This window comes from Anguilla anguilla, chromosome 5, assembly GCF_013347855.1.
Source record: "Anguilla anguilla isolate fAngAng1 chromosome 5, fAngAng1.pri, whole genome shotgun sequence".
NCBI lineage: Eukaryota > Metazoa > Chordata > Actinopteri > Anguilliformes > Anguillidae > Anguilla > Anguilla anguilla.
Window position 1 is genome coordinate 47,862,633 of NC_049205.1, and position 21,224 is coordinate 47,883,856.

Sequence of the window (21,224 nt, forward strand, 5' to 3'; positions counted from 1 at the left end):
TTAAAGCCACTGCCGGCAAGTGAAGCCACTCCATGCCAACAAAGGCAATTGGGTTGTCTGTTACCTCACAGATAAACACCAGGGAAAGTTTTTGGTTGGACATATAGTAACATGCATTTGTGTGCCTTGTGAGGCATATTTACTTAGCATAAGCTTGCCATATTAAGCTACCGCACCTCCCCTAGGGTACATTTTTAAAGTATACCTCCCCCCCACCAAACTTAAAAATAAATCTGAATATACAGATATGTCAAAGGGTAAGGGTGAAGGAAATGATTGATATGTTTTCAATGACTTAATACAGAGCAGATATTCACATTTGTGACTCGTAAATATGAATTAGGCTCAAATATGCACGCAAACGTTAGTACGTAGTTCATTCACAGAGGACTGCAATATACACAACAAAAACAAAAACACCTGGGATTTAAATATTTGCCGAGACACTTAAGAATTTGCGAAACACCACAGGGAAAATAAACCGAATCCTTCATCCTCCAGAAAACTCCAAATTTAAGAGGCATGCAACTATTTCCTACAAAAGCCCCCTGAAATTTCCTGTTTATGCGGCGCAGAATGTTTTCGCCAAGCTGCAAATTGAGGCTGTAGGGTTGTGCTGGAACAGCTGGCTCCAAATTCAAATAGCACCAGAAGTACAATTTTGCGCGTGTCCAACTGAGCAAGCATGACCACCCCAAACTGCTACCGCAAACCATTCCCACTTCGACCACCAGTAACGGGGAATCCCTGATCAGGCCGGACCGACAGCTCCTCTCTCCACTGAGACAAATATCAACTTTTGCCTCCCGGAGGATAATTCAGTTCCTTACATCTTGAAGCGCTTACAGTCGAAAGGGAAAAAGCCTTCATGCCCAGGATTCTGCTGCCACAGCCAAGGGCCCTGTCGAGACTTGGACAGCTCAAGCCGCAAAGTATTGGAAAAAAGTCCGTCAAGCAGTGAGCATAACCATCTATAGCCAATTTAAGCTACCAAATCGCGGGGGCAGTTCAAAGGAAACGGCCAGCTAAAATAACACTTTTTACAGCGGCAATTACTCCAAAACCCAATAATGTCAAGTGGTGGCCTGAGATCTTACAAATGTACAGACAGGGCAGGATTTACGGCCCTGCTCTGCCCTCCGTCAGGCCCGGGGGCGCGCGGGGTCACCTGGACCCACGCAGGATTAACCCAGTCAATGCAAGATGGCTATCGAAGAGAAAGCTGGGCTAGCAACGGAACGTGACAAGAATGAGAACGAGCGTTAGCAGACACCATCCGTCACCGTCCCTGTCAGCTCTATAAATTCCCTCGAATGGCAGCCGATATCATATTCGCGTGACTAATTACAAAAGTGCTCAACTCTACCTGCGCGGTGCGCTGACTTGCCAATGAGACACGGGCACCGAAACGAATGCTGAAATTCGGAATCTCGCGTTTCTGCCAAAATTTGCTCCCCAATTGGAAAGTTTATATGAATTTTTAAAAAGTCTCAGGCAGCGGGCTTTGTGACAGTGCCTTCTGCCCAGGCCGATATTCTCACGATAATGACGGGAGGTCGCTCAAACATCAGACTTTTCCTGAGTGCGGAGTTCTACTGCTTGTGTTTTTGCATAGACTGCGTTGTTGCTGTTCTCGTTTGTGTTAGTGTTAATCAGTTTAACCTTCAGGGTCCAAGCTGAACCATGCGGTTGTTCCCTGCACTTGGAACGGTACTTCTCTCTAGGGGTTTCGTCATACTTGGTCCTGGTTATGGTTATACACTTTGTTGTACGTCGCTCTGGATAAGAGCGTCTGCCAAATGCCTGTAATGTAATGTAATGTAATGGAAGCAAGCACACTACTGGGAAGGATGGGCCGGGTGCCTTAAGTGTATAGAGCCGGGATACCAAGGTCACAGCTCCGAGCTGTTTCGCTGTGCTGGGCTCCGCAAATAGCTTTTTTAAACACAGGGGGATTTGTACAAACAGCCAAATGGGAGTTTCAACGCTTAATAGCTTGTTTTATAGATACAATTTACTGTGGGCCAAAGTTATTTACTATTACAGTAGATTTATTCTGGTTGCGTTCCTGGCGAACTCTGACACATTAAAAGCTTGCAGAGTATGTGCATACGATTTCAATAGCTGCTGCATTCCTCGAAATTCCCTGCTCGAGGATTTACGGTCCCCACTGCCGCCTGACCGGCAGACAGTTGTTAAAAATGATTTCAGCCAGCAGTCCTGATGTGAACTGCCCAAAGTAGCCACACGTCTGAAAGGGCCCTCGGAAAATTCATCATTACATTCGCACACAGAAATGTGACTTTTTTTGGCTCATATAGACACACAATTGTAATGCAACAGGAATGCGAGCAAAGGCACCGCACAACACTGCAAAATGTTTACACGGAAAACGAACATTAAAACGAACGCCATCCCGTGCGTGTTATCAGACGTTCGCATGAGGCGAAACTCTGAGAAATCCTTTACAGTTCTTTCAGCCGAAACGGTGACGGAGAAGTCGAGGAGGATTTTCGGTGTTTAATTTTAGCGGCGCTGCCGTTAAGCGCTTTATAGAGAAAGCGGCCGCGGAGACGTTTAGAGCTCTCCGGCTGAAGCTAAACAGGATCGCGGCCGCGGGGCACCTCTGAGCCGACACAAAGGTGCGCAGTGCCGGCGTCAGCTCGCACGGCCTGAGGGCCTGGAGCGGGGCGCTGCTGTGTCATTACTGACACAGTTTATGCTCACGTGGGCTCAGTGACAGACAAAAATGTCGCATTTAATAAAACCGCTGGCAGACTTCTCCATTTCTATAAACACCTGAATACTCCAAAACCAGAACCCCAAAACACCTGGTGAGAACGCTTGTCGAAAATGAAGCCGCATGCAACGCAGCGCGATTTTTAGTAGCAAGCAGTACGAGTCACGTGGGTCACAAGAAAGTGCTATGGCACTCCTGCTTCCATCGCCCAGCTTGAACTTTTCTGGCTCAGTCGCTCCTACATCACTTTTACTGCAACCACAGCAACTTCGGTGCAGAATTCTGGAAATGGAGATAATGTCCAGCATCCAGTCTGATACTGCCCACGTGCACTGCCCCATACTGCCACTGTCTGATACTGCCAACATCCACTGCCTCATACTGCCAACTTCCTCATACTGCCACTGTCTGATACTGCCAACATCCACAGTCTCATACTGCCACTGACTCATACTGCCCACGTCCACAGTCTCATATAGCATTTGTTGGGCTAGCGAGCTGTTGCCCCATTTGACCCATTGGAAGCAGGCTTGGTAAGCTTCAGTGAAAGGCGGCTGCGTTCCACAGCGCGCTCCCCCGGGGGCCCTGGGACCTTAAACTGGGCTGAACTCGCCCGCTTCGTCTGACGCGTCCATATAACGTACGACGGGCGAATTCTTCTTCGCTCACTGGCTCCCGCATTAGCCTCTTTAAATGAAGTTCTTCTCATACTTCCCCAGATAACGTTTCTATCACATTGCTAAAATAAATAGCCTAAATTGCTCGTTTCCGCTGTTTTTATGCCGGGCATAAATACGGGGAGCAGGGACCGTCAACGTTCCAGACGGTCTCCGCGGAGACAGGGCCATTCCGCGTCTACCCTGGCGAATATTGGCACGCTAAAAGACAGCTCTGCCCACTGGAATGTGACTTGCTGCATTGCTGAAAATACACATGATGCGCAGTGACTATTTATGTAAATGATACGTCATCCGGTGTTACTCCCAAATCACATCATTCAGACCCCCCCCTCCCCCCCAGAGTTTAAGAATGCCTGATTCTTCTTGCATGGTTAGGATGGCAGTGTTGTTAGTATTAATTCTTCACACGAAGAACCCGCCCCCACCCAAAACTCTCCTGCTATCATGCTGCGATTTACACTTCTCCTTCAAGGCGCGCTTCACACACACACACACACACACACACACACAAACACACCTCACAACGTAACTACTGTAAATCACGCTGTGTGTGGAATGAGCCGTTACGCTCGAGGGAACGGGAGCTGGAGTCTACAGCAGCCACCATTTGACAAACGAGACCTGATTTTATAATAGGTTTCAGTAAATCTACCAAGCGCGATCATTAAAGGTTATACTATATTGGTCCCCATTTCAACTGCAAAATACCTTGGCATTCCTATGCATCCATTTTTAACACTATGGAATGTTATTACAAAGTTAATCCAATCTCCCAGGATAATGTAGACTGATTTTAAGAGGAGGGGGTATAAGCACGACATATTAAATGTTATTAAACAATAAAGACCACTTGGATATGTGTATATAAATGGCTACAGAAGGGGGCAAATAATAATTAAAGATATGAATGAGAAAAACAGGATTAAGAAAAGTAGGACATTTCTTTTCAGTGAAAGAGTAGATCACTGCTTCACAGGGCCGGGCATTTTTCTGACTAAATCTCCCTTCAGACTTCCCCTCAGCCACCTTTCTACCAGGCAGCATGACAAAATCAACAAAAACAAAAGTGCCCCCTGCTGGCCATACATAGGTACTCCCGTTTATACCAGCCTGAACTGCGGCACCCACGGTAGGAAAATGACTAATTGCACACAACACTGGGAGTTCCGCCATTTGTATTATTGGTACCAGAGGGACAAAAGTAAACAGAACTGGCACAGGAGGGAAAATGTGGAAGTATTAAATGGACAAAGGAGGTTATAATTCACAACATTTTCTTATTTTTATACCTTATTAATAAACATTTAAATCAAAAGCAGGCAAATATTATTCAACATCTCTTAAACTATTAAAAAAACAGATAAATTGCCAACATTCTAAGGTCCAATAACCACTTCCTTGCAGACCGGTTACTATTTCTATGGGGATGCAAAAGACTGCCATTAATTAGCAGACCGTTTAGGAACTACTCTTCTTATGCAACTGTACAAATTTCTCACTGGCTGAAAGTCTTTAGAATTCCTTAAATCCTTCATTTTCTCCACTGAGGATGCGTGCCGCAGTCAGGAGACGGGCGAAGGGAGACGACGCTCATTCCTGCCTGCTTTCGGACAAAGGGAAGGCTGGAAAGCGGGGACGTACTTGACGTTGGTGTTGGTGCAGATGATGTACTCGATTTCGTCGGAGTACGGGTTCTGGAAGGTGAAGCTGCTGGTTCGGAGCAGCATCCACTCCCTGTTCTTCATGCGGAAGCGATACATCACCGAGAGAACCTGGCCCTTCAGCTTCACCACCTGCGAGGAGCACACGACAGCCACACCGCACCCATTACTGAACCTGATCGGCAAAGCCGCGCAAGCAATGACCTGAAGAACTATACCAAATACCATCTCTCAGAAAATATCGCCAAGCCCATAGAAAAACACATGCATAGAGGGGAAAAATTCACTCAGCCATTCAGGCTTTGCAGTCAGTTAGCCGGAGGACTGCATTTCGCACGCAGCCAGAGCAGACGGACTGCAGGGGCTGTCATTGATCACAGGATCGGCTATAGCACGATCGGGCAAGGTGGGTGCAGCCGGAATAACGATGGCATTGGAGCAAAATACAGCTTCGTTCAAAATGAGAGAGAAGGAGTGTAAATGAAGATCAGGCCTGTCCCGCACAGGCCCCAGATGTTAGCATTGACTGAAGAGGGGAACCTAGTTGTTATTACAGCTGTTTAACATAACAATGCACGCTACCGAAGGATAGCTTCTCATCCTCATTCGGGACTGCTGCTGAACAAATAGAGAAGGTAAACTCTGCATCGCAAAACTATTTTATTGCATAATGAGAAAACCAGTGAACATTTCCTGTACACAAAAGAACAAAAGTGCTTCAGCTTCGCAGTGTCTTTATAAGAGAAGAACCACTTCCTTTTATTAAACAGAGACGACCACCGTGCCAAAGGGTCAACGAACAAAGGGCCGGGGAGAAAAAAAAAAAAAAACTATCCTATTGAGGATTTCGAATTTGAGCCTCCCATTGAGCGGTTGATACAGAGGGCTGTGCGAGCAGATAGGGCAGGAGGTTGTTGTTTTTGGCGGAGATCGCGACTGCGGCCTATCCGCCTCTCCTCCCGCTATCAGCCTGCAGGATTCCTTTCCAGCCGTTTCCAGGCCTAGAAATGTGGCGACCGCACCAAAACTGATGAGCGGGTTTACTTCAATGGCTCTCCCTTCCACCAACCTAAGAACGATAACGCCAACAGCTGAGGGGTTTTTACACTACTTCCCCTGATAAACAACATCTGGAGGCTTCTCGCGTATTTTTCTTATTCCATACTGAATCCCTGCATACAAGTTTATTTATTAACTCTTTTCCTTGGCTGCACCTCTGGTAGCAGCAGTAAACCATTACATCACTCTTATGCAGAGTGCCATACAACACAGTACAACAGTGAACTATAAAACATTCCGTTTTCACACCTTCCAAATCGCAGATTCGCTATTTTTTATATCATTTTTGGCACAAAGTATAACTTTTCTGTTATACTTTGTGCCAAAATTTTTTTACTTCTTAACTTAAGTGCTCGACCAGAAATGACCTTGCCATTGACAGGGAGTAGTTTCAATGGTGGGGCAGTGAGAATGGGCCAGCTGCACACAGGAGCAGGTGTACCGGCACATTGCTAGCTGGGGACTCCGTGTGCAAGGTCTCAAGCTCACGAAACACCCCGCTTTCCACGAAAAAGGACTTTGGAGAACTGCCACAAGGCCTTTGTCGACAGTCAACGTATGTAACCTTAAACTTAAACTTGAACAAAGGTAACTCCTCGGCCTACCCGCCCAGTGCGCTTCAAATGCAAACATGGCTTTCAGCACGCATGTTTAAGTGCCAAGACCCAGGCGGCATTCTGCTGAACAAAAGAGCTGAAAAGAAAGGATTTCAACCCCTGTGGATATCTGAGCCGTTGCTCAGTCCTTAGCGTGGCTGCAGCTGATCTAAGGGGGCTGCAAGGCCGATGATTTATCACGTGAAATGAGGAAAAGCTCCAATTTGACCTTTATGGAAAATTCAAGTGTTCGGCGATAGCCTGCATAGCTCTTCATTACCGGGGACACGTGGACACAAGTGCTCCAATTAAAGCGCGGTTGACTGATTGCTTTGATGCGATGACATGGTGATTGCTTGCCAGGGTGCTTTGGCAGCGGTCTCCATGGAAACAGTGGGTCTGAGGGCCCGGGTCTCTCTACTGAGCTCACGCACCTGTTGAAAGCTCTCCCGCAGGTGACTCTGGTCTTCAGGGTGGCAGAACTCTAAAATGTCTTTACCAAGCAGGTCCTTCAAAAAAAAAGAAAAAAAAAGTTCAGTGTGTGAATTCATCAGAATGGAGGAGGCATCACTTATGAAAACCTGAGGTGAGGACATGGCGGTCCAAACCCAGCCTGAATACAAGACAGAGCATGGGATCAAAAAGAGAAGGAATCTGTATGCACCCAACAATCCAGCCTTGAAAAAAAAGAGTCCTTTAAACCAAGGGACCTGTTTATCAAAGAAATGATGCTCCCTCCATGTCTCCTCACAGGTCTTTGATTGCACCTAGTTTCATAGTATGGCAACAGATTGTAAATTCCACAAATGAGGGCATTAGGTTAGACTTCAAAAAATTCTTGTAAATTCATTTAGAAAAATAGAAAATCCACTTATCTACGATTGAATATTGACAGGTTATGCTCTAGAACTGTGCAAGGAGCAATATATTTCCATAGTCATGTTTATAAGTCTGTAAGTAAGATTTATAGACCATTTTCCAGAGGGCACCATAAAGGAACTATGCTATGTCTGGCTTCTACACACTGAGACAGACACAGAGAGCAGCGGGAGAAAAAGCAGAACATGATTTATAAAACAATACATTTACCTCAGGTGGCACGAGTCTGGATCCAACATAATCCAAATTCAACTTACCCAATGTGTTGCTCTGTAAAATGTGGCTCCAATTAAAGCCAATCACCCCTACAGTGCATACATTTTTTGAAGACTGAGTACAGCCCCCATTCACTACCCGCTGTGCAGCATTCTATTGCGTCTGACCTGAGGCTGGTATCCAATCACGTTGATGCAACGGGGGTCGACGAAGGTGATGACGCCGTCCGAGTTGTGGCGCGAGAGGAACTCTGTGGGCACCGACAGCCCGTTCATGTCCATGGACACCGGGCAGCTGGTTACCTGCACAGACAGCAGCGACTGGTCACTTACCGATCCACCCAGTCGCACTGGGGCCAACGCACGCTAGCAGACGCCCATACAGTCCCACTGACACTGCTGCAGGCTTACCAACAGCAACGCCAGCTCACAAACATGGCCAATAGCACTGGCCTGGCCTCACTGAGCCCAACTCACACTAACACTAGGGCTGGCTTATGAACACCAACCCTCATTCCCACAACACGTGTACCGACTCACTGACACCCAATCATGTACGACGAGTGCTGGCTTACTGACACCCATTCAAACGAACACAGCATGGGAGTAAGTGGGTGTCAGAGTGAGACAGCACTAGCCCACAATCCCCCAACAGAACACAGACAATGACCCCCATGATTGTTTATCTTAAAGCTTTGAGACCACAAAGAAGGGCAAAAACGGTTTATCAGAAACACCATCTTGCCTGGTATGCTACCACACGTCATTAATCAGGAAGATCCATTCCCCGCTGGCAGCGAGGCTTTTTAAAATGAAAGGCTGCGGGCGATGGGGGGTGACCCAATTTCGCTCCCATATATTCCGGGGTGGAGCTGGAAAAGCCTGCGTCTTCTCACTGTCTTGTCAATTAGCCTAATCCTCTGGATGCGATCCTACCCCGTGCTGGACAGGGAGGCCCCGCCCTCCGACCTTGGGTCAATGGGTGCGGGCGTGTGAAGCGCACCCTGCTTTATAAGGTCATTTCACCAGAGGCCTCTGCGCTTTGAGTGGCCTTATTTGGCCAGGGCAGAGGCTCGGGTCTGCTGATCTGTCCTGAGATTGTGCCAGTGAATCACGCTGGCAATACGTACCTGAAGTCTTCCGATTGCAACCAGGCAGTATTTACTGGTTTGCCCTCCTTCAGAGTCCTCGTCTGGTATTGTCATGCCTGAGGAAGAAATAAAAAGGGGGGGGGGGGGGAGATGGAGCAGAAAGTTTTTGTTTGCACGACAACAGTCAATGCCAAGCAAGTTCCTGGTGTTTCATCAAATAGCACATCTTTCAAGTGCTGCAACCTTTGCTACAATTCTTTTCACAATGAAGAAAGCCTTCGGCACTTGCCATGTCTTAAGCTTGTGGTGAGCCCCCACTTAACCTATAAACAACCACATAAGGCTGCCCGTTGGTCATTACAACTCCACGACTATTCATTACTGTCAACAGAAAGACTATTTTGCTATACAATTATGCTGACTTCATCTTCTTCTGACCAGTCTTGTTAATGCCGAAAAGCCTGAAAGTGTCTGAAAAGCATCCAGTTCCCAAAAGCTGTCCATTTGAGCTTTTTCACTGATCCTCCTAAATGTTCATTCATTAACTGTTTGTCTGGACTCATCTGAATAACAGGCCTTGCGTGTGTTCACAAAAGCACACCTAAGTACTAACACGATACGCATTCACGATAGATGTGACTCACCAAGAGAACAATAATGACAGTAAGTGTGCTGGCTCCAAAAAGGTTTTTTTAAAATTCAACTGAAGCTTTTCAGAGGCCTTTGTTATTTCACTAAACAGTCTGGCATAGGGACACATACTTGCTATTAAATGTCCCAGTTTCTGCATAAACCACCCTGAGGCTTAAATCTGGCAGTTAACTAAAAGACGTTGCTTGACACAATTTTCTGCAAAAGGCTTTAGAAAGGAAAGGTTAGCCTCCGGAAAGCTTCATTAGCCATGTGCATGTTGAAAGCTTACAAAGGGCATGGAAGAAGTAAGCCATTGCCTCTCTGTGGAAAAGCACACTTGATTCAGTAAGACATTGAGCAACTCTCAGCCCAACGACTTAGACGTCGGAATCCAAACGTCGGAATGCAGAACATCATCTTTCCCATTTTTCAAAACAACTATTTTTGGTTGTTTTTTCCCCCATGAATTACTTATTTACGGACTATCAGGATCCACTGCCACCAGCTATGAGGATGAACACATCAGGCAGCTGTTTTGACTGTAAAATGAATGAAATTCTTATGAAAATGTACATGACATGACCCACATTCCACTACAATAGAAAAACGACTTCCTGCGATGAGGTTATAAATGAGTACTCCAAATGAGCATCACCTACTGCCAATTGCTATAAATAGCCATGAATAAAGACAGCTTCACGCATATGACAGTCATTACAAAGGCAATGCAACACTTAAAGTGAATATCCCATTTCTTGTAACAGATGCGTGGAAGGAAAAGTTCCAGGGAGATAAAGTCATTAATCTACCCCACATGTGATTTGTCTGCTTCCTGGAACAATTCCTCTAGGGTGGATTTTCTGCTGCATGCAAAGGTGCCATTACGGAGGACACCTAGATCACAGCTAATCGGAATGACTGACAAGGAACCGTTTGAGCCATCCCAAGCACTTTCGGAAAGAGTACGGGTATTAACCCCATTGCCCCGGTCACATTCCAAAAAAACAACTGGCTCTCTACATCTACCCAAATAGTCATCCCCTAATCATTCATTTGATGTCTACGTATTTTCAACAGTCCCATGCATTCACTACCAAGTCCAAAATAAAAAATCAACTCTTAGTTAAATGACCTGGTTAAGTAAAGGTAAGTAAATAATGAAATAAACAAATAAATAAATAAATAAATATGCGAATACTGGCCAGGAGTGACGGGAAATGTGCCATATGTATACCCCCTGCAACGTACATTCCGGAACAGAACATGACACCGAATTCCAGAGACTTCGATGAGAAGGGCTCTGGGTGCTATCTAGAAATCGGGTGCCTCGCGTGTCTGTTTTACAGCTTGGGAAGGCGGGGGGCCCCCAGACGGTCTTATCTGGACGATCGGGAACAGGGGCCTCGGACATGGCTGCCAGCTGTCACGCGTTACGGGCTGCTGAGTGGCGCACCGAGGAGGACCGCGTACATACCTGCAGGCGGCCAGGCTTTGATGTATCCCGTACAGTGCACCACCGAGTACTGCGCCTCCCCTTCTTTGGAGGGCCCCAGGCCGTTCCTGTAAGGAGAGGGACACGTGTCTTCAGGTCGCCGGCTGAGCCGTGGACACCAAACCGCTGTAGCCCACCGCTAACCCGCCGCCACGGACGTGCACATATTTGTGTATTCTCATCACATTCAGGAACACCGGGAACTAGTTCAGGTCCAGTGGGGCAACTGTGGAAAATTTGCATCGGCGTGCAAGTAGAGGATTTCAGAAAGACAATGTGCAATTCTTCCCCTGCTATCTCCTGAATATAGTTGAACCGGATAATTACCATATTTATTGAGGATATTGCTTAAAAAAATGCTTTTGTTCAGAGGATTATGCTACCGTCGGAGCTCAAAGAATGCCATTACAAGGAATCCTACCTGTATCTCTTTCTCATGTTGGACAGACGATTTAATGAGATGTGGTCTAAAGGTGCACTCCCACACCTACAGAAAAGGAAAAACAAGCAGAGAACATCATGACAACCGTATGCATTTATTATTTGTTATTGTTTATCTCTTACAGAATAGAATGGATCACTGACCCAGGGTGTCACTTAGCCTAATTGATCAACCGAAACGGTGGATCAAGCAGTTTACTCGCCTCATTTGGTTTTTTTTTTTTAAAATGTAAATTGGTTGCTTGAGCCTAAATTGTTTTTAAGGTATAAACAAAAATCAGTGGACCCTGCGGCTTTCCAGGGTGAGGGCTGGTGACCTGCTGAATTGCATAGTTCTGATGACAACCAGGGGTTTTTTATGGAAATGCCACCATAGAAAACACTGGAAAGTAATTTCCTATGTTTGCCGTTCCTCGCTTCCCCTTTGTTTCACCTTATTCCAAAGGAAATATTTTATTTGGTCCATTTTTTCAAATGAAGTAAAGATTTCCCTTATACGGACAGCTTTCCAAAAACACCAGGCAAACCCTTGTGCCTTGGAGAGCAATCTTAAAATGGGCTATCCAAAATAAGTATAAAGTCTTTGGCTTCATTTACATCCACAAACACAGAGGTGAATTTAGCTTGTTCCAAATCACCTTTTCCCCAATGGTGTGGGACATTAAAAATGATGACAGTAATCGAGACTACCCCTCAAAATCCCAGAAAAGAAGATATGGGTACATTAACTTTTACAAATGCTCAGAATGAATATCTTCTCTGAAATCCCATTTTGCTGGATACTATTTCACTTAAGTGCATGATCACCTCTTTGCCTGTGAGACAGTCTCTAGCAATTACACCGCGACCGTCATCTGCACATGTTTCAATTCAAAACTGCCTTAAACAGAGCATTTTGAGAGAACACACATTCTTGGCAATGTTTCAGATGGCCTAATAATACTGTGTGACAGACAGAGACAAAAACAAGTAACACTGCGTTTAGATTTAGATCATCACATGAGGCAACGTTTATCATGTTAAAAAAACGCTAAATTCAAATTGTTCCTCACTGTTAAAAATAGATTATTTCTTAATCTCCCAGGGACCTTAATGGCCTAAAATACCTAAAGTTTTTTTTAGGGTAACAGAGGAATGTAACGTTTGATTTAAAACATCTTGTGTCGTGCATAACAAACCGACGTTTCACACTGATTTATAAGACGTGAGGAGGACGTGAAAGCCCACTTTTAAGTCAGGCTGGTGGTAAATTGCAGAAACCTCACCATGTCAGTTCCGCATTTCAACATCATAAGAAAATGAAGCTCATTTACCACTCGCAGAATGCACGTTTCTGGGAATACTTCGCGACACATGGGAAAACAATATTTTCTTTGTTTAAGTAGGGGGATTTTAATCAATCATGGGAGAAGCTCTTCCCTCAGATAAACTGTGCGGAATTGTGTTTACGTACAACTATTCACTGTAAGCAAAAGCTGTCGTAACAGCCAGACACAGGCATTCTGAGTATTCATAGCGATAAAATATTCCAATGTATTGAAATACTTGATGCAGCCATAATATTGCAAAATCTAACCTATTATTGAAATCATATTTTACCATAACCATACGTATATTTAATTTCATTATAATAAACCATGAACAATGCCATATTACGGATGAATGGCAGAATTTCTTTATTCCTTAAACTGACCTTAAATGCTAAATTCTTCTTGTTTTCCAACTACGAATAAAACGAGTTTATAAGCACAGGCGAGTGCAAACAGATTAATGAACAACACGCAGAGATTAATAAGAAAACACCTGATGCCATAGACAAATTGATTCTCTCTTCCTGAGAAATAAATTGTATCGATGTGACCTGCAATCACAATATGCAGGCGAGGCTATAGCTCTGGAAAAAACATTTTCAGTTTCACAGTTTATGGTCTGTGTCAAATCTAACTTTTGATATTGTTTCATGAATTACTGACCAAAACTGATCTTAATTCCAAAACAAAAATATTGTTATTGAGAACACTAGTAGAAAATGACAACTGGACAAAATACTGAAAATGTACAGTGTTGTGTATTTGCATTATTCATTTTTATAATAATATAAAAAAGGATGTCTTTGCTTAGGAAGGGTTCAGCAATCCAATACTAGGTTGAGTAAACCCGATGGGTTATGGGGTGGTCTCTTAATTTTATCCACAGCTGTATACAGAATATGCTTAAAGCATGTCGTTTTTATATACAGCAACAGCTAACTTAACACTTCTTTTGTCAGTGCCATAGAATACACGCAAATAAGGAGGTGCTGGAGACAGGCTCCTACCAGCAGAGCAGGAATATGCTGCATCTTATAGAGAAATTATGGTCTGGGGGGTCCTATCTGGACTACCTGAGGCAGATCTTACAAAACCTATGCTCTTCTTTACCTGCTATACTGGTGACTGATTCACTCTGTCCTTCTTCAGTGGTTCATGTCAAAATAAGGTCTAATTATGGCAACTGGGCATGTCCAAAACACGGTGTACAGTTAAAATTGGACATGCCCAGATGATGGTGGTAATATAACAGTAGCAGTAGCATTATTGTAATGACTACAGTACAGTACACGATGCAGAACTGCATGTACTGGTGGCAGAGCCCACTAATGTGGGAAAATCACAATGCACCACAGCGGTTGGCATAAATGCTCTTAAGGGGAACGCTGCAGGTGCGCCGATTGGCCAGTGTGCAGCCACACCTGCGTCACTCCCAACTTCCCACTCATGACCGCAGATATTAGCAGCCATTTCCCACTTGCTCCACATGTGCATCACCATTAAAACAACAAGGCTTATTTGGCTACGCCTCGTTTTCTCAGTGGCAGTCCGCGTCTTGCCTTTTACGATTCCAAATGTGCTGCCAGAAAAAAAATCCCTAAAAGGACAAACATCCATTGTGTGGTTTGGGGTGTTTACAGTTCGTGAACTATCAGAGACGTAGACGTAGTCTTAAACCTAAATGCGGTTTTGTGATTAGGGCAATAAAAGAGGCAGGCAGAGCATACTACAGGCATGTACAGGAAACCCTCCCATGGCTCCATAAACCAACTGATAAAATTAGCATTATTTTAAGTAATCATGATAAAAATCTTAGATAATGTTGTATATTTTTTTATACACAAGCAGAAAATCCATGGTCTCATTTATATTTTTTAAGGCTTGGATATCAATAGCCCCTCCTCCATCCACCTTCCCTTGTCACACGAGCTGGTTCGTGTGACCTTTACAAAAGTCACTTTAGATGTTAGATAGAATGCGTGTCGTCAGTTAGTAACTATATGATATCAATGAAGGTGCACTAAATGAACCTGCTTTAAATATAAAACGTTATAAAAACCACAGATTTGGATGAAATACGAATGACACTCGTACAGTTTGGCAGCAGAGGTGCCTGCCTGCACATTTCACCCAGCCTGACAGACAGATACAAGAATATGTTTCTGGGATCCAAGTCTGCACTGCTGGGATGAGCTCTGCCGGTGGCTATGCAGGGAATGCGGTCATTTGCAAGTTCTTTCTGTTCTCGGTTTTGACGGCTTGTCTGGAATCTGCACGCTTAAATTGATGATGCATTCAAGCTGTGGTTTTCTTTTTTTCTTTTTTTTTGGGGGGGGGGGGGAAATCAGCTCTGGTTATTAGACCAGGCTTGCTCATTACATTTGGGATGTTTTATAAAGTGCTTCCACATGATACAGTACACACTGTGTGAGGGGTACCGTATTCAGAGAACTCACTGGATGAAAGCGTTGCCATGGTTTCACTCAAGAGGAGCCATCAAACCCACCAACCTCCAATTGCTGTAGATGGCTTATAAAAGTGTAAAAGAATCAGAGGCACTTTGTCTATTAGTGCAGTAGTTTCTATTCTTGTTCACTGGTAAGAAATGCTTGGTTAAATGGGTACTTTCAAAAAAATCAACCTGTTATTTACGGGCATATTTCATTTGCCTGTCACAGGCAAATTGCCAAACACTTGTTCTATCTCGAATACCCCAGCATGTGAGTGCTCGTATCCACCTCTTAAAACAGAAGTTTCAAGCTCATGGAAACAATAGAAGTGTTTCAGCAAAAACAAATCAAACTAACCATATGTAATGACAAACAAATCCCTTGTGACCAGCACAAGGGTCAGTTCAATCTCTCCAAACAGCGTCCTGCCCTAGTCTTTGACGAGCAGGCACCAGGGAGCGCTTTTTGTTCCCTTTGCTGTGATGACATTATGAGATCAGCAGCTGCAATTAATGAAGAATGTCAAATGAACCACAGAAAAGCTACAGTTGCTGAAAGTCCTTTGCTTGCGGTTCGCTCGCGGCCAAAGCGCGAAGCGGGAGTGAAAAGGGGGCCTCCGTGAGCGCGCGCGTCCCCTCTAACGTTACCTCATCCTGCAGATGAAGGACCGCCTGGAGCCCATGCACATTCGCATGGAGGACTGCTGGCCCTCTTTCTTCACTGTGCCCGTCTTCAGGTCCAGGATCCGCCCTGTAGGAAGAGCGAGAGGTCAAAAGGGGGGCTCCGTTTGTGCCCGGCCGCGAGGCCCAGCGGCGGACCGTACGCACGTTTTAATAAGCGCGCGACCGCGCGTTCCAATGGAGACCGCGGTAAATCACGGAGCAAAGCGCAGCCGGATTTGCGCGGCTGAGCCCAAACGGAAAAAAGCAGCTCTGAAAATGCTTGTGGTGATAAAGATGGGGATTCAGATGCTGAAATATAGGTTTCCATAAAATCAGCAGTCAGCATGCTATGCAAATGAAATTTCTCAATTGATCAATTAGAGAATGATTCATACCAGCAGAGACGGTTAAAATGCCTGCTGTAATAACACTGTCATTGTAATTATTGCTCTTTTTTTTTGTTTGCTTTCCAGAGGAAATGCCAGCGATTGCACAACACCAGTATGCATCGGTGTTGTATCAGTACGTACCTGAGGCTTTATGGTCTTTAAATGAGAATCATATGTAATACATTTTTTCTCAGTCTCGGCAGATATTTTTTTTTAAATGTGTCCGCAAGGGACCAACACTGTCAACCCAGAAGAGAGACAGAACTTAAACATTTTCTCACTTTACAAAAAGGGGAGAGGCCTAGCTGTTCATCACAGTAAAGAATGGGGCATTCAAAGTCCAAATGAACTGGAACGGTTTCATTGCAACATTTATTTATTTTTTTTAAAAAAGGGTTCTGTATGTATTCTGGACTATTATTAAATTATTCATCTGCACAAGGAGCATGAAACAGTCATTAAAATATGTCTGAACTCTTATTCTCTATGAATTTGTTTTACATGAATGAATGCCAATAATTCATCAGAATCCTTTTTCTACCCTTCCGATTACCCTTGAAAATGCAATACAAATATTATTGTTCTACTTTTATTAGTAAATAACATAGCACTACTTATAAGATGTTTTGCTTTACTAAATGCATGTGATAAATTCCTGTCAAAAGATATTTACTTATATTCTATACTTACATTTGTACTTGTAATTAAGGAAAATGAAACTCCACAACTCTATGTATCTTGCTAGTTAGCAACTTTGTAGCAATGATAACTTGTGACAATTACATATCAGATATCTGTCCTTTGTCCACTACATACATATACCCACATTTATCACCAGGCCTTAAAAATGTTTTTATGTACAACTCTGTCACAACTGTCACAACAGAGATCTACACTCACTTCCTGGGCAGCTAGGATATAAGATGAAGATCATGCAGCAATGAGGCATGTTCTAAAAACAAAAGGATAATCTCCATATGTTGTAGGAAAACACATCAAAAGTCAAATGTAACAACCAGCTGTCAGTTACTGGAGCTCTTCATTTAATTCGCACACAGAATCCTGCTCACGTTGGGAAACAGGTAAGGCAGCAAGCGCCAGCTAAAAACTGTAGATGATTAAATCTTCAATTTTTTTCTTAATAAAATATAAAAACACATATACATATATATACACACATATATTACAGGCCAAACATATTAGGCCACCAGTACTTTTAAAAAAAAACTTTAGGTAGAGAAGAATTCAGTTAATATATACACATTTATGATTGAAGGGAGAAAAAAAACAGACAGTCAGACAATGACTTCAGTGGAAGACTGAAAATAAAGACACTGAACCAGAACTGTTAGCTCAGCAGTAAGCAAGAATGTGCTGCTATATTTCTGAGACATAAAAGAATGGTTTGGATTTATGTGATGAGGAAGAGAGCTTAAAAAACAACAGCATTCCACTCCGTAAAGAAAAGTGCTTTTTTTCTCCTCCAGTGTTTGAAAGGTGTTGAAAAAAAAAAAAAAAAAACGTACCAGCCACAAAAATTTTCCATCACAATAAACAAACCAGACACAGCAAGACAACTGTATGATTCAGCTCTTTGTCCTGTTGAACAATTTGGTCATGACGGCAAGAGGACGGCAATAAGCATGATCTAAGCTCAAAGTCATGTCCACAGACAAATAATTTTTGACGTTGGTCACTAAAACGTGCAAAGCAACTTTGACAAACTAAACTGGTGACAGCTGTTCCGGTCCCTGTGACTCGGAGCGGATATCTTTTTTTGTACTGTTTTTCACTCGGGAGAACTGACTACCAATTTCCAGGATTGATTTTTAACCCACGATGAAGCACGGGCAGCCTCTTGGACAAAAAAATAAGCTTTTTCTTGTAGGCGTTCAAAAGGTTAAGTCAAAATTGTGTAAATAAAGCAGATATAAAACAGGCCTTACAAAAAGGCCTTACAAAAAGGCAAACTGCCAATAGCAGGCACAGCGCACAAGAGATATTACAACCTGGCTTTGTCTATCTATAATTCTCCCTCTTAATTCTCATCTCTGATTCCACAGACATGACCTTTGTGACACAACATGGCTGCCATGTACCTCCAGTTGGATTTCCTTCTCTCACAGGTTTGAGGAAATAGTAGTATTCATACAAATGAGAGCCCTTTCGCATTAACCCAATCAAAACAGACTCATGATGCTTACAACATCCACGCTATAAACTTGAATTGTTATGAATAAAGGTGCGCTGCACAGTATTTCAATTTAAACAGAAGTATAAAATGACTCCCTGATTGCGTATATCGACACAAAATCACAACCAAAGCATGCAAGTATTCTGGGGCGATACTGGAGTGCTTTGGTTGAGAATTTGCTTGGATATACACAGTTGCCGTACTTCAGGATTAAGTACTTTCCAATGAAACCGTACACAACAAGGTCTGTGGATGTTCGTGAGTAATTGTGTCATTACATTTGGAAAGAGAAACTGCCGTTGAGTTTTTCAAATGTTAATTTTTGGTACTTTGAGCACCACAAACATCGGCACTGTTGAGGACCATTGTATCAGGGTGAGCCGCAGCGGATATCTATAAAAACTCAGCAAAGCTTTCTGAATGGATACATGGCACTCAGGCTAAGTGGAAATATAGGCTTATTTTATTTTTGGGTGAACTGCCCCTTTTAGATGACTCCGAACAAGCCACCAACATGAGCCAAACAGATCATTTTATTCGCTGAAAAGTGGCTTCTCTGCCCTTTCTAGAAAAGTAATAGGACAACTCCAGCATGTTCAAATTGCAGCAGCCAGAGTTCTAACTGGAACCATAAAGAGAGAGAACATCGCGCCAGATTTAAGATCCGTTCACTGGCTACCAGTTAAATTCAAACTGATGTTAAAATCATGATGCTTGTGTTTCAAATCTGTTAATGGTTTATCCCCTGAGTACATTGACGACATGCTGCCTAATTACATTCCAGGTAGAACTTTCAGATCCACTCTAATCTACTAATAGTCCCAAAAACCAAATCAAAAACATATGGAGATGCTCCATTCAGCTCCAATGGGCCTAGGCTCAGGAACAATCTCCTGGTGGATCTCAGAGCAGTTACATCAGTTGAGGCTTTCAAACACATGATAAAAACTCCCCTTTTCAGCTTGGCCTATACTGTACATAAAACCAGCTTTTCACTGGCGTGTTCTTAATTAATGTACATTTTTAGTGATGCTATGTATTTAATTAGTCTACTGTATATTTCTTTTTTCTCTTGTCTGTTGCTTTTTGCATTGCTATGCCTTGTAAAGCACATTGAACTTAATATACTGGATGAATTATGCTCTGAGTGAGTGAGTGAGTGAGTGAATGAATGAATGAATGTCAATAGAAACTGTGTATAGAAGCCTAGCAAGGTTGACACTGAGCACACAGTGTGCTACCAAAACAATAAAATGATTGGTCAGACTTGACCTTCCAGTTTTCCCAGGGATGCACGCAAAAAAGATCTTTGCGAAACATTTCCCGTACTTTCCCCATTTGACTCAATTTTTAAAAATCTGTGAGAGCCGATCTGTTTTCCGAACATCAAAAAACCAAGTGAGTCAAAATCTGTTAAATGCTAGCTTTACCAGCAGATGCTTTCCACATTTCGCCTAATGTCAGATGAGTAATATTTTCTCTTGTTTAGAACAAACTTAGCACTGGAGGCTTTTTCGTTCCAACGTCCAGCGTGCGCTTGGACCGGGTTCACCCGTGTTCCTCTTCTGGTGTTCCCGAAGCAGTGCACAGCAGGGTCGCGTTTGCCTTGGACCGAGTTCCTGCTGGAGCCCCGCTAAGACGCTGCGTGGCGCGGCGGCAAGAATAACACCTGGCGCTGCCACTTCATCTACCAGCGCCACCATAAGCGACGTCCTACGGAGGGCTTTGTCTGCTTTCCGATAAGAAAACGGAAAGCGTTTCAAAAAGACGTGTGGGAAAGCAACAGGAAATGACTGTTGCTCATGAGACGCAGGATACTGAGACGGGGACGACAACAGAAGTAGATCCAAAGTAAATGGCGGCTCCTGAAGGGTTGGCTCGTGCCCATAAGAAAACCTAACTGCATCCTTAGCAAACATGACATCTAACCTTCCCATTACATACACATTTCATACGCCACAGAGAAAGGCTAAATCTGTAAGAATGGGGGGGGGGGGCGTCATGAAGGTTACAGAAAATGGAAGTAAGAGTGTAAGAAGAAGAGGGTGAATGCGAAAGGACAAAAGAAAGGAAACGGGAGGGGGAGGTGTGCGGGTGGCCTTAGCATGCAAGCTCCACGGCCCCCATTCGTTTCGATGTGGACCTCTACAGGCAACCTTATTATTATCATTCTTACTCTGACAGACCATAATAATTACAGAATCGTCCTAAGGCAGAAAAACAAAACAAAACAAAACAAAACAGAAAAAATAATAATTTAACTGTCACTGATGCACGGTTAGCTCACATGCAGGATAAAAGCAAACCGTTTCATCCTTGAGATGCTGCTGCGTCTGTGTTTAGAAAAAAACCGCACATTTAGAAAGAGGGGGAAAAAAACCATTTCTTTCTCTGTAGTAAGTCACTTTCAATAGTTGATCGTGACATAATGCGTTTTATAATAGCAGTGGGTCTGAATAGCTTTAGAACCTAGCTAAAGCTCCTGGCTATCATGGGGAGAATAATACAAAACAAACTGAATCATATGTCTCCAGTACAATTTCCAGACCTACATAAGTAATGATAAAAAACCAAGCATTCATTATTGAATCACTTGCTTTGAATAGACATCAGAAGGTCACAAATTTTACAAGATGGATACACAAATACATATTAATGTCTAGTGTCCTACAAAAACCTTCCCGACATGACACATCAGAAATTTCAATTCACTTCTCAACAATTCTCAGTGC

The 21,224-nt window shown here is 43.5% G+C and overlaps 1 protein-coding gene across 5 annotated transcripts in view; it reads right to left on the bottom strand.

Moving 5' to 3' along the window:
• The window catches only part of LOC118227350 (aryl hydrocarbon receptor nuclear translocator 2), a 44,623-nt gene that overhangs the window by 7,167 nt on the left and 16,232 nt on the right, over positions 1-21,224 (bottom strand). For all 5 annotated transcript variants that reach the window (XM_035417712.1, XM_035417711.1, XM_035417714.1 and 2 more), the window contains 7 exons: positions 15,895-15,997; positions 11,468-11,533; positions 11,029-11,114; positions 8,961-9,037; positions 7,999-8,133; positions 7,171-7,245; positions 5,062-5,213 (listed from right to left, as the gene is read on the bottom strand). In XM_035417712.1, coding sequence (XP_035273603.1) covers positions 5,062-5,213; positions 7,171-7,245; positions 7,999-8,133; positions 8,961-9,037; positions 11,029-11,114; positions 11,468-11,533; positions 15,895-15,997 — 694 coding nt within the window. The remainder of the gene's footprint in view (positions 1-5,061; positions 5,214-7,170; positions 7,246-7,998; positions 8,134-8,960; positions 9,038-11,028; positions 11,115-11,467; positions 11,534-15,894; positions 15,998-21,224) is intronic.